Source organism: Coenobita brevimanus, chromosome 14 (assembly GCF_032717465.1).
Source record: "Coenobita brevimanus isolate Jiangsu-jjx chromosome 14, ASM3271746v2, whole genome shotgun sequence".
Taxonomy (NCBI): Eukaryota; Metazoa; Arthropoda; class Malacostraca; order Decapoda; family Coenobitidae; genus Coenobita; species Coenobita brevimanus.
The window spans coordinates 21,345,674-21,358,514 of record NC_136967.1 but is presented as its reverse complement, the minus strand read 5'-3'; the positions used below and the strand labels follow the sequence as shown (position 1 = coordinate 21,358,514).

General features: G+C 42.9%; 1 protein-coding gene across 1 annotated transcript in view; it reads left to right on the top strand.

The window, feature by feature from the left end:
- Nucleotides 1-1,492: 1,492 nt before the first annotated feature.
- Nucleotides 1,493-12,841, top strand: part of LOC145390103 (uncharacterized) — a 52,330-nt gene continuing 40,981 nt past the window's right edge. Inside the window, exon 1 of the mRNA XM_080265167.1 lies at nt 1,493-1,630. Coding sequence (XP_080121293.1) covers nt 1,493-1,630 — 138 coding nt within the window. The remainder of the gene's footprint in view (nt 1,631-12,841) is intronic.

Here is a 12,841-nt window from a genome sequence, read left to right as displayed (position 1 = left end):
AGGAGCAGTACAGTGAGAGCGAAACCATATGATGGAAGAAGAATGAAAGGATGGAAGGGAGATGGAAAAATGTATGAATGGAAGAAGAGAATGAATGTATGTTATGTATGTATATCCGTCTGTCTATCTGTCTATACAGCCGTCTTTCTACTTACCAGTATCTGTCTGTCTACAGTATCTGTACACATGTAGGTGAAAACCAGTACATAGATTTATGTACATACGTACATACATACATACATACATACATACATACACACACACATACATACATACACACTACATACACACGCACGCACGGACGGACGCACGAACGGACGGACGCACGCACGCACGCACACACGCACTCACACACACACACACACACACACACACACACACACACACACACACACACACACACACACACACATATATATATAAAATTGTGTGTGTGTGTGTGTGTGTGTGTGTGTGTGTGTGTGTGTGTGTGTGTGTGTGTTATCAACTATGATAACTGGGATTGAGTTGTGTAATATGAAGAGATAATATGCTTCTCACATTCCATGTGGCGTTGTCAAATTTACGAACAGTTGATGAAAGGGGCGGGGTCAAGCAGGGCAGGGGATCTCTGAAAGTACTACTACTAAATGTGTCACACCCAGCTTTTTCTTTCTTTTTTGTTTTTTTGTAGATGAATTTATATTTTCACTTTATATAAGAAAAAAATATTCACGAGTATTGTTACATTCAGTTATGGGTAGAGTTTATACAATTATTATTTCAGAATGGTCTCAAGTTTGCCTTCCAGAAAGCCAAAGCACCTTTATTTCGTGATTTTTCATGATAACCATAGATGAATACTAGACAGTGCCGGTAATGTTGGTTATGCTTGTAATCCTAAAGTGCAGTGTAATAGCACTCTATAATAGCACTTTAATAATGAATTAGTGGTACAATAGAGAGATCCATCATTATTTTATATCTACTAGTTTCAGGGTAGGCTGATAAAAGAAAGTGATGATCGAATAACTGAGACCATCAGAGGATTATAGAAGTACATGATCTGAAAACTAAGATACATATGCGGTAGATATACATAAAGTTGTAGTAAAAAGCTTGTGATACAGTAGCTGATATAGTGTGTGAACTATGACAAAAATACGTGGTGCAGCGGGCCTCTGTGTATCTAACTGAATGGGCCCAAGCAACCCCTGCACCGTGGTAAGACTATATTGGTATTTAAGCATTCCCTCCCTATATACGAACACTAACCTTTTAAGTCTGTGTACCAGGGACCTTTAAGCTCATCTGTATACTGTACTCAAACCTGAACCACTGAAATAAGAACTCCCAGCACCAACCAGCCACTATGACGACACGACAGGCGTCCTCCTGTATACAGGCGGATCGACAAGAAAAATAGTATCCAGTCGTATACCCCGTGAAAAGTCGCATGCGGTCACTTTATGCCGCAATATAACTTTGGATTGAACACACCTGAGGCGGGAGGATGGTGACGCGGGCGTGGTGGTGGGTGCGGGTGTGGGCAGTGTGCCTCCTGGCCACCCCTACCTGGTGCTTCTACATGGCGGCAGGAGAGGGAACGGGACCACAGGATGTTGTAGATGCAATCAACCGAATGGCTCAGGTAGGCTAAGTAATACTACTAGCACTAATACTGATAAGTATCAGTAATAATAATAATAAAGTAAATAATAAGTAAGCAACAATAAATAAAGTTTTTAGTACTAACAACTTAATACTTATACTGATGATGATGATGATGATGATGATTACATTGATGATAATTTAACAAGAAACAACAAGAACAAACAGCAAGAACAGACAACATCAATAATAATAATAATAATAATAATAATAATAATAATAATGTAATAGTGATGAGTGAGGGCGCCCATCATCCACTTACTTGATGTAGTGCTTCTTCTTCCTTCATGTCTCTTTCTTTATCGGTGTCTGTCCTCTCTTCCTGATTCTCCAGGCCTTCCTGTCACCGTTTACTACTATTCTTTCCACTTCAGGGGGCTCCTCACTGACCAAGGGGGGCGCGGTAGCACATTGGTAGCGCGCCGGACTCGTAATCGGGGGATTGCGAGTTCGAGACTCGCCCGGGCTGCCGTGCCGGGAGTGGTAGCTCGCTCCCGTAACCCTAGCGGGGCTATATAGTCCAATACAGGGCTTAGCTTGGGGGAACTCCATTTCTCCCATTTTTTTTCCTCACTGACCGACAAGTTAAATGGTTTCCTGTAACCCAGGAAACCATTTACAGTGCTGGTTGATAACCATACAGGCAAATAACGGGGTAACGTGAAGCTTACTATGGTGGCGTTGTTACCTTGTGGAGAGACGCTAATGCGGTATCCACCCAGGAACCAAACCTCCACACTATTCCCCGCGCCATCGCTGTGGTGTGGCCCTGTCACCTGCATGGGAACATCGGTTCGCTGCATGGGACGACCCTGCAGAGGAGGTTGCTTGACTGCTGTTGATGGGTCTGTTCAAGCAGAAATGGGTAGCACAACAACAACAACAACAACAGCTACTACTACTACTACTACTACTACTACTACTACAACAACAACAACTACTACTACTACTACTACTACTACTACTACTACCACTACTACTACTACTACTACTACTATTATTACTACTACTACTACTACTATTACTACTACTACTACTACTACTGCTATTACCACCAGTACTGCTATTTCCATTTAAGAGTTGACCATTGTTTTTAAGCTTATTTCTTTCATTTCAGCTAAGTCTTTTTGTTTTTTTACTACATTGTCATTATTTTATTTGCCTTGGCTGTCTTTATATTTGCTAATTTTATTTACTTTATTGATTTCTTTTTTGATACACCAGGATTAGTTCTTTGTTTAGATAAACTTTTTTTTTATATATATTTTAAAGTTATTTATTTTTTACATACACTATTTGTATTTCATTTATTTAGTTTTTTATCACTTCTCAGTATGCCTTCTGGTCTGTTCAGAATTTGTACTTTTAACTGTTGCTCCTTGAAGATGAATATAATTTTGATAAGGGATTTGACAGCTTTACAATATAATGTGATATTTTTGCAGGAAACTTATGTAGTAGAAGATAAACTTGGTATCTTAAACTACGGTGATGAACATTTATGACTGTGTTGGTGTAGGAGAAACATTCTGATAAGGCTTTAACTGCCATGGCTGGTGGACCAGAAGGAGGTATGGCAGTATTGTGGAGGAAGGATTATCTTAAAGGTCAGCATATTTGCCTTGAAAAAAAAAAAAAAAAAAAAAAACTTAAGGTACAAAGGAAAACGGGGGAAAAAAAAGTGTGTGGTAATCATAGGGGCATTTGTCTTCTTAGTCTGTCTATACCTAGGTTGCTTCCCCCAAAGAAAGAGAGGTAGCCAAGACAGGACGACACACTCCCAATTTACTCATCCAAACACACCAATTTATTCGATTCTTAGTCCCAGGGGGAAAAGAGACAGATCCTCACCGCACCAAACCACACGAGCGTTAACTGAGGAGTGTAATCAGCGACATCCGCATCAGGACCTGACAGCAGAGCTGGTTTATCCCTGCCACATCATAATGGACCCATCCCCTAACCCGCACCTGATCTGATCAGCTGATCAGACCAAATGTGGGAGAATATCCGCTCGAGCTTGCGTCACCATTTATTCGTTCACAGTTTCTCTCCAATCATTCCTATCACATGCAACCACTTTCTTGCACAATAGACATCACTCTCACATCTAACGCTCTCTTCAAACTGTCCATCCATCCTATTCGTGGTCTTCCTTTCAGCCTTACACCTCTTACATCCGACCCAGTTATGTTTTTCACCAGTCACCCTTCATCCATTCTCTCCATATGCCCAAACCATCGCAACACTTTCTGCTCAACTCGATCAGCCATTTCCTGCATAACTACAGTTCTCCTTCGCACTTCATCATTTCTCACTCGATCCATACGCGTCACTCCACACATACTCCTCAGACACCTCATCTCCATTACATTCAAACTTTTTTAACACAATAGGAAAAGTATATGGTAGGACACTTACTGACAGAGTTGGGGAAATAACAGAGGAATTAGTTGGAGAGGAACAGGGAGGTTTTAGGAAGGGAAGAGGTTGTGTCAGTCAGATATTCATTCATAGGTCTTTAGTGGAAGAGTTTCTAGGGAAGAGGAAGAAGTTGTATGTGGCTTTCATGGATTTAGAGAAAGCATATGACAGGGTGGATAAACAAGGAATGTGGAAGGTATTAAAATTATATGGAGCAAATGGGAAGTTGCTGAATTCCGTGAAGAGTATGTGTGAGGATGCTAAGGCTGCAGTGCGTGTGGACAGTGAACTGAGTGAAGTTTTCTATTTGAAGGTTGGATTGAAACAGGGATGTGTCCTGTCACCATGGTTGTTCAATCTGTAAATGGATGGGGTTATAAAAGAGATAGAAGGTAGGGCAATGGATGTTAAAGTGGCCCTAAAGAGAGAGAGGACAGTGTTTGGAGACTCCCTGTACTGTTGTTTGCAGATGATACTGTGTTGTTAAGTGACGACGCAGGGGAGCTGCAAGACTTGGTGATTGAGTTTGGGAGTGCGTGTAAGAAACGGAATTTAAAGGTGAATGTAGGGAAGGGTAAAATTATGGTCTTCGAGGTATATGAAGTCACTGAATGTACGGTGAGGTTGGATAAGGAAATGAAAAATGTGAGTGCGGTTAAGTACTTGGGTAGTGTGATGAGTAAGGATGAAAGTTTAGAGAGTGAAATGCTTGAAAGGGTGCGGCAAGGAAGAAAGGTTGCTGGTTCTTTGAAAGCAGTGATAAGGAACAGGGAAGTGAGCATGAAAGTAAAAAAGTGGCTGCATGGCAGTATTGGGATACCAGCTCTAACGTATGGATGTGAAGCTTGGACCTAGCTTGTGGGAAGAGTGAGAGCAGTGGAAATGAGTTGAGAGGAGCATGTGGAGTCGCATGGAGAGACAGATTGACAAATGAATGTAGTGTGGATGTGGATGTGATAGAAAGCGTTAGGAGAACTACACTGTGGTGGTTTGGCCATATGGAGAGGATGGAGAGCGAGAGAGAGACGAGGAGAGTGTATGCGAGTGAGATGGAGGGGGGAGGGCGAGGCTGAGATGGAGGGATGGAGTGGAGAAGTATATGAGAGAGGGGTATGTGAGCTGGAAGCAGGGCAGTGTAATGGCGGGAGACAGGGCGACATGGAGGCGTTTAGTTTATGGCAACCCCTAACGGGATTAAGGCGTCTGGCAATAGACAGATAGAAATTAGAGTAATCAAAGGTAAACATATGCTTTACTTTAAGCAGTAGAAGCACCTTACCAAATCATTTCTTCTTCTTCCTGATAGTCTGTTATTTTTTTCTTATTATTTCTTGAGTGTTAAATAAATGTTTCTTGTTAAATCTGTTTCCTCATTGTTTGAAGCTATGTTCTGCCGTGACAACTCTTGATTCATTAGCGCAATAGCGGAAGGGACAGCCTTAACCCATCAGTTTAACCAAACCTAACCTAACTTAGTACCGGAATAACCCTACCCAATAATGTAACCAAACCTGACCAAAGCTAACTTCCTGTTGGGAAATGGGGAACGAAATCCACCTTTGAGTACGTTTGAGTAAGATTCTTCCATTGCGCCAGAAACAAACAGCCGTAGGTACGGCCTAAGGAACGTGATGGCAATAACAGGGGGAAAAATTTTCAGCAGGAGAAGGTCATTTATCACCCTGAAATGTCAGGAAAATACAGAAAACAAACTTGAATATGAACTGAATTGGTAAGGTTTTTCTGCTGCTTAAAGTAAAGCGTTTACCCGTTGAAAAAATTATCCGCACTCTTTCAGCGTAATGAATTTTGACACACCGGGCGAGAGATCTGAAAATAAACTTCTGAGTTAACGTGCCTGGTTGGTATCCCTGATCTATTGAATCTTTGGTCCATATTCATGTGGCATCGAAGGCTTCGTTACACCTTTTATTAAGCAATTATTTTGCCTATAATTATCATAGTCTTTTACGTTATTTAGGAAGTTTGAGTATCAACATAATTTTCATAAAAATCATAAACTCAGATGTTGATCTGTATTGTGCAAAATAAATCGCTATCTAAGAAGTGTTACGAAATAATCCGAAATCACTTTGAATATGATCCGTACTTATTCATCCACTCAATTGATGTAGAGCTGCCTACTTCTTCCTTAGCCTTCATCATTCTTTTTCTGTGTCTACCATTCTCTCTTCATATTTCTCCCATCTTTCCTGTCACTTCTTATTGCTTTTCTTTCCTTTACAGGTGGCTTTACATTGAGTGACAAGCCAAATGGTTTCCTGTAAGCCAAGAAACCATTTACTACGCTGGGTGGTAACCTTATAACCAAACCATACGTGCTCCCTACGTGTCAACAAGTGGGTTGGTGGAGGATTAGTGCCCCTCCCCATAAAACAAATAACTCAAAGTCAAATGGCCACCCCTTACGGGATTGTGGCGTCTGGCAATAAATAGATAGATAGATAGACTTATACAGTATACCGATTCAAATGAACATGGAGGAAACATGGTAGCCAGTTACCGTGGAGTTTTTTATCTCTACTCCGTATCATTATTAGCTACAATGGGACAAATTGGTGGGGCGGGTGGGGTGGGCGGATAAGGTTGGTTGGTGAGTGGGTGGGTAGTGGGATATGTCCTTCGTAGGAATACGTTCATCATCATCATCATCATCATCCGGACCTCCTTTCCCACCCTATGGCACGCTTCCATTCATTCATCATTCAAGCCCCCGGAATCCTTGCTCTATCCGATAAGCCAAAAACTTTCACTACATTCTGTGGCTTCACATAAACGTATTCGATAGAGTCAATCCGAACGCTGTCACGTTAAAAAGGGGTGCCAAGTCACTGACCATGCACGTCTTTTCACAGCATTCATCCAGCCAGCTCGATCTCTTGTCAGTCTCTTAGCCTGACCGACTTCCATACCTCTCTTCCTCACACGCTCATCCACCATATCCCTCCACTTTCTCCTTGGCCTACCTCGCCTCCTCCCTACTTCAGATTCACTCAGATGTACTTTTTTCACCACTCTATTGTTGTCCATTCTTACCACATGACCATACCATCTTGGTACACTTTCTTCGATTCTGGTGTCCACAGACTTCCTCACTCCGCATTTTTCACGTCAGATTATTTTGTATCCTGTCCACTCTCTGTACTCCACATACATTCCTCAGCAGTCCCATCTCCACTGCTTTCACTCTTGATTTTTCATTTTCAGGCCACACCATGGTCTCACATACATATGTAAAACTTCGCACTAACACTCCATCACGTAAGCCTGGCGCAGATGCAACGCTCAAGCCTCCGATTCTTATTAAGGCCTTCATAGCTCCAGCTACTTACCTTCCGTGTGTCACTCTACTTTCCACTTCTTTTGCTCATTTTCGTTTCTATCTTTTTTGTTTTTAATCACTGTCCCAGGTATTTGAACTCTCTCACCAATTCCAGTCTCTCTCCATTCACTGTAACATCACACTAGGAGTCACCTTCTCTCTCGATTACAATCACGTTGCCCTTTTTTACAATTACTCTCAAGACAAGAAGCTCACAGACATCAGCAAAACTCTGCACTATAGTCTACCAAGTTCTTGTTCGGTATTTGCAAGTAGCACGGCATCATCAGTATACAATAACTTTGAGATATTCCATCCATTACCATTCATTACCAACGCCACACCTTTTTCCATTACTCGTGTTTTTACTTCTCGCATCACCCCATCTCTCTCTCTCTCTCTCTCTCTCTCTCTCTCTAGAACAACCATGGGGACATCACACACCCTTGTCGCACGCCCACATTGATCTTGAACCATTCACTTACATGCCCATTTACCCTTACATATGCATGACTACCATCATAAAAACTCTTGACAGCCTACCATCTACACCATACATGCACAAAACCTTCCACAATCCTTCTCTGTCTACTTTGTTGTATGCTTTTTCCAGATTAATAGATGCCATTAACACCACATGATCCTTCTCACAAGCCTTCTCCACTATCTGTCTCACTGCAAATATTTGATCCACACATCCTCTGCCACTCCTAAAGCCACCCTGTTCGTTATTCACTAGGACGTCTGATATCTCTCTTACTTTCTCAGTAATAATTCTTCCATATATCTTCCCCGCAACACTCAATAACCTTATGCCACGATAATTCGTGCTCTCACTTCGCTCACCTTTATTTATAATAGGTTCATGGGGAATTTAAGTCCCTAGGAAATGGGCCCAAGAAGGGAATCTAGGTTCTGTGAGTAAAATGGGACCCCGAGGTCTTCTCCTATAGGGGAGCGGCCATCCAGGGTCCCACGCAATGCCGGTATGTACAGCTGGCTCCATTCCTGAGATTATCTATTAGCATTGCCAATCCTCTTTCTCGATGAAGTGTGAACCTGAAATACACTATGAGGGTTTCGAGGCATTTGAAAGAGACAGGGAGGGAAGAGGGATGTGTTAGTGTAGGTTTCTGTCTGCAGGGAAAGAAGGGGTGCTGATAGGGAGCAAGGCAACAGTATATCTGCTGGGAGAGATTACAAAACATATTAATGTTTTAACGGCGTTACACCAGTGTGATTAATCGCCTGATTCTTTTCGAATTAAAGTATAATCAAGTGTTTCAAAGAGTATTATTATTAGTAACAACTTTGGTGGTGGAAATGTTAGTGGTAGTGGTGCTGGTGGGGGGGGGGGAGTAATGGTAGTGTTAATGGTATTGATGGTAGTGGAAATGGTGGTAGTGGTGGTGGAAGTGGTAGTGATGGTGATAGCGGTATTTTTTTATGCAAGGAAGAAGGAACCAAAGGCCAGGAGCCTGCAAACAAAACAACAGAGAACCAAATTCAAGATCCGTTTATTTCGAGATGCCTGGACCCACTGTGTTTGGAAGACTGGAGATCATAGGAAGTAGGAAATACACACAGAGACAGTTCCAGAGTTGACCTGTTGCATAAATGAAGGACTGGGAGTATCAGTTAACTCTTGCATAAGAGAGTTGGACAGAAAAGGGATAAGAGTTTATTGCTAGACGGCTGCTACGCGCACGTCGTAGAGGTGGAGGGATGCAGGCAGACAGTTCAGAGGAGCAGTGACCGTTGAAGTAGCGACAAAATAGAGATAATTATGCAACAGTGCGGCGAAGAGACAGACGTTGAAGGGAGCCAGTAAGAGGAGGAGAGTTAATGAGAAAAGCATTTGACTCCACCCTATTGAGAAGAGCTGTATGTGGGGAGCCTTCCCACAAATGAGAGTTGTACTCTAAACAGGGGCGAATAAAACCCCTATATAAAGTCAACAACTGTGCAGGGGTAAAGAAGGCACGGAGTCGGCTTAGTACGCCTAATCTCTTGGAAGCAGATTTTACTAAAGATGTAATATGATCTTTCCAAGATAAGTCCTAAGAGAATGAAACCCCAAGTATGTTAAAGGATGATGCAGGATTGAGCTGGGCATTATTAAACATTAGTGGGTACTCCTATGGAAGATTTTGTTGGGTTGCTGGATGTAAGAATTGAGTCTTTGATGCATTAAAAAAACAAGATTACTTTTACCCCAGTCAGAGAATCGAGCCAAGTCAGGCATTAGGTGTGCCATAGCCTCATCCATGTTTGTTGAAATAACTGCTGAGATGGACGTTCCGGAAACCGAATGGAAAGGTGAAGGATGGAATCATCAAAGAATGAGTGGATAGTGTTAGATGTACAGCTCAGAAGGTCATTGATGAATAAAAGGAAGAGAGCTGGTGATAGGACAGAGCCCAGAGGAGCGCCACTGTTGATAGATCTAGGAGAAAAATGTGGCCGTCTATAACTGCAGCTACAGAACGACCGGAAAGGAAGCTATTGATTAAGGCACAGACAAAAGGTTAGAAACCGTAATAAGGCAGTATGGAAATTAAAGATTCATGACAGACTCGATCGAAAACCTTTGAGATGTGAAGTGCAATGGCAGAGCTTTCGCCAAGGCCCCGAAAGGAGGATAACCAGGAGTCTGAAAGGCAGGTGAAAAGATTGCCAGCGGAGCATCTCCGACGGAACCCATACTGATGATCAGAAAGAAGGTTGTGATAGGAAAAATGCTTTAATTTTTTTAACAATAGACTCGAAAACTTTTGAGACACAGGATGTTAAATCAGTTGGACGATAGTTAGAGGGTTGGGAATGATCACACTAATTTGGGACTGGCTGAATGAGAGCAAACTTCCAGCAAGAAGGAAAGGTACAAGTTGATAGACAAATTGGAAAGAGTTTACCTAGGCAGGATGTAAGCACAGAGCACAGTCCTTGAGGACAACAGGAGGGACCCCATCAGGCCCATATGCCCTGTTAGTATTGAGGCCAGTGATGCCAGGAAATACATCGGTTGAAGAAATTTTAATGTCAGCCATGAGGAAGTCAGATGGGGGAAGTGATGGAGGAACAACATTTGAGGTGGAATAGGAGAAGAAAGTCTGAGCAAAGAGATATGCTTTATCAGTAGAAGAAATAGCTACAGAGTCATCAGAGTAGAAAAGAGGAGGGAAGGATGATGAGATAGAGTTGCTAGAAAGGTTTTTGGCAAGGTACCAGGAGTGGGAAGAATTCGAGTTGGAGGGTTGAGAGTATTTAGTACAGATGAAATTATTTTAAGCAGAACGAAGAACAGACTTAGCATGATTCCGGGCAGAAACATAAAAAATATGTGATTCAGTGGTGGGTTGGCTCCAGTACCTTTTATAGGCCTTCTTCTTGTGGATAGCATTAGAACAAGTATGTTTAAACCCAAGCTTTCTTGCACTGATCAAAGGATATGAGAAAGGAATCTATGCTTCCATGCCCTAGAGAATAACCTCCATATTGCGCAAGACACACTCAGATGGCTCCCAACCAATCATTCCAGGGATAATCAAAGAAGTATTGCCTGATGGCCTCCCAATCAGCAGCTCCAAAATGCCACAATTGACGTTTCTCTAGAGGGTCCGCAGGCCTTACTGGAACGAGAGGACAGATTAAGGTAATAATGTTGTGATCGGAGGAGCCCAATGGAGAGGAAAGATTAACAGTGTAAGTAGAACGACTAGCTGTAAGGAAGAGGTTAGGTATGTTGGAACTCTCTCCAAGGCGATCAGGGATATGGGTAAGGTGCTGTACAAGCTGCACTAGGTCATTAAGGATAGAAAAGATGTAAGCTCGTTCACCAGGTGGATCAGTGAAAGGAGAGGAGAGCCAAGGGTGGTTGTGAGCACTGAAATCTCCTAGAATAGAGATTTCAGAGAAAGGAGGAACGAATAGGATGTGTTCCGTCGTAGAAGTAAGATAGTCGAAGAATTTTTCATAGTCAGTAGATTTAGAGGATAAGCAAAGAGCACAGCTAGGCTATATTTAGTCAGAGAATGACAGGGAAGTCGAAGCCAGAGAGTAGAGACTTCAGGAGAATCGCGTTCAAGAACACAAGAACAAGATAAGTTGTGTGCATATACTGTACACAACAGCCAGCTTTGGCTTTGAAATGAGTATAGAGAAAGTAGGAGGATACAGAAAAGGGTTTGCTATCAGTTGCCTCAGACAGCTGCGTTTCAGCTAAGAGGAGATGGTGAGGTTTAGAGGAGAAGGGGTAGTGCTCAACAGTGAGAAAGTTAGAGGAGAGGCAACGAATTTTGCAGAAATGACGAAGACGTGAGTCAGACAGTGGTTCCAGGCAGCTCGTTGAGTCGTCACCAGGAGAGAGGCGGATCGTGGGTCCCCCTTCTTCTGGGGATTCCGAGGCTTTGTTATTAGACGCCATTTTTTATTTCTGAAATTTTGAAAAGGAAGTGTTGCATGTAATTTGCATGTATTTTGGTGTTGACAGAGAAACTTGTACTGGAGAGCATGCTGTCCCACTGTCTGTGTTACTGAAACACGGAAAAAGTTCAGCAAAGGGGGACGGTCAGGAACTAGTCCCGAGGGCTGATGAAACGGAAGCTCCAGCTCTCCCTGTCATCAGCTTTCCATCCACCTTGGGAGTACTGCCCTGCTCGACTGGTGCTCGACTTGTTCTATAGTGTCTGTTGGTGGTAGTGGTGGTAGTAGTTGTGATGGTACTTGTAGTGGTAGCGGTGGTAATGGCAGTGGTGGTAGTGGTAGTGCTGGTGGTTGTAATGGCAGTAATGGTATTTGTGGTGGCTGTGCTGATGATAATGGAAGTGATATTGATGGTGGCTGCGCTGGTGGTAGTGGTGGTGGTGTTTTTGGTGGTGATGGTGGTGACATTGTTGGTGGAGTTGTGGTGGTGGTGGTGGTGGCAGTGTTGTTGGAGTTGTGGTAGTGGTGGTTGCGTTGTGGTAGTGGTATTGATACTGGTGGTGTGGTGGCGGTTGTACTGGTAGTGGTGGTAGTTGTAGTGATGGTAGTCGTAGTGGTAGAGGTGTTTTTGATAGTGGTAGTAATGGTAATACTAGTGGTGGCGGTGTTGGTAGTGGTTGCAGTGGGGTGGTGGTGGTGGTGGTGGTGGCTGTACTGGTGGCAATGGTTGTGGTGGAGGTGGTAGGAGTGGTGGTAGTCGTAGTGATAATGGTGGTGGTGGTAGGTGTGGTGGTAGCCGTAGTGATAGTGGTGGTGATGGTGAAAGTTCAAATTCTGGTTCTAGTGGCAGATTCGGCTGTACCAACAGTAGTGATGGAAGTAGTAGTAGTAGTAGTAGATGAAGTAGTTGAGTACTAGTAGTAGAAGTATTTGTAGCACATGCTCATGATGTAAAATGGTACTGGGGAAAGTTAAAGGTCTTTGAGATGCATACTGGCT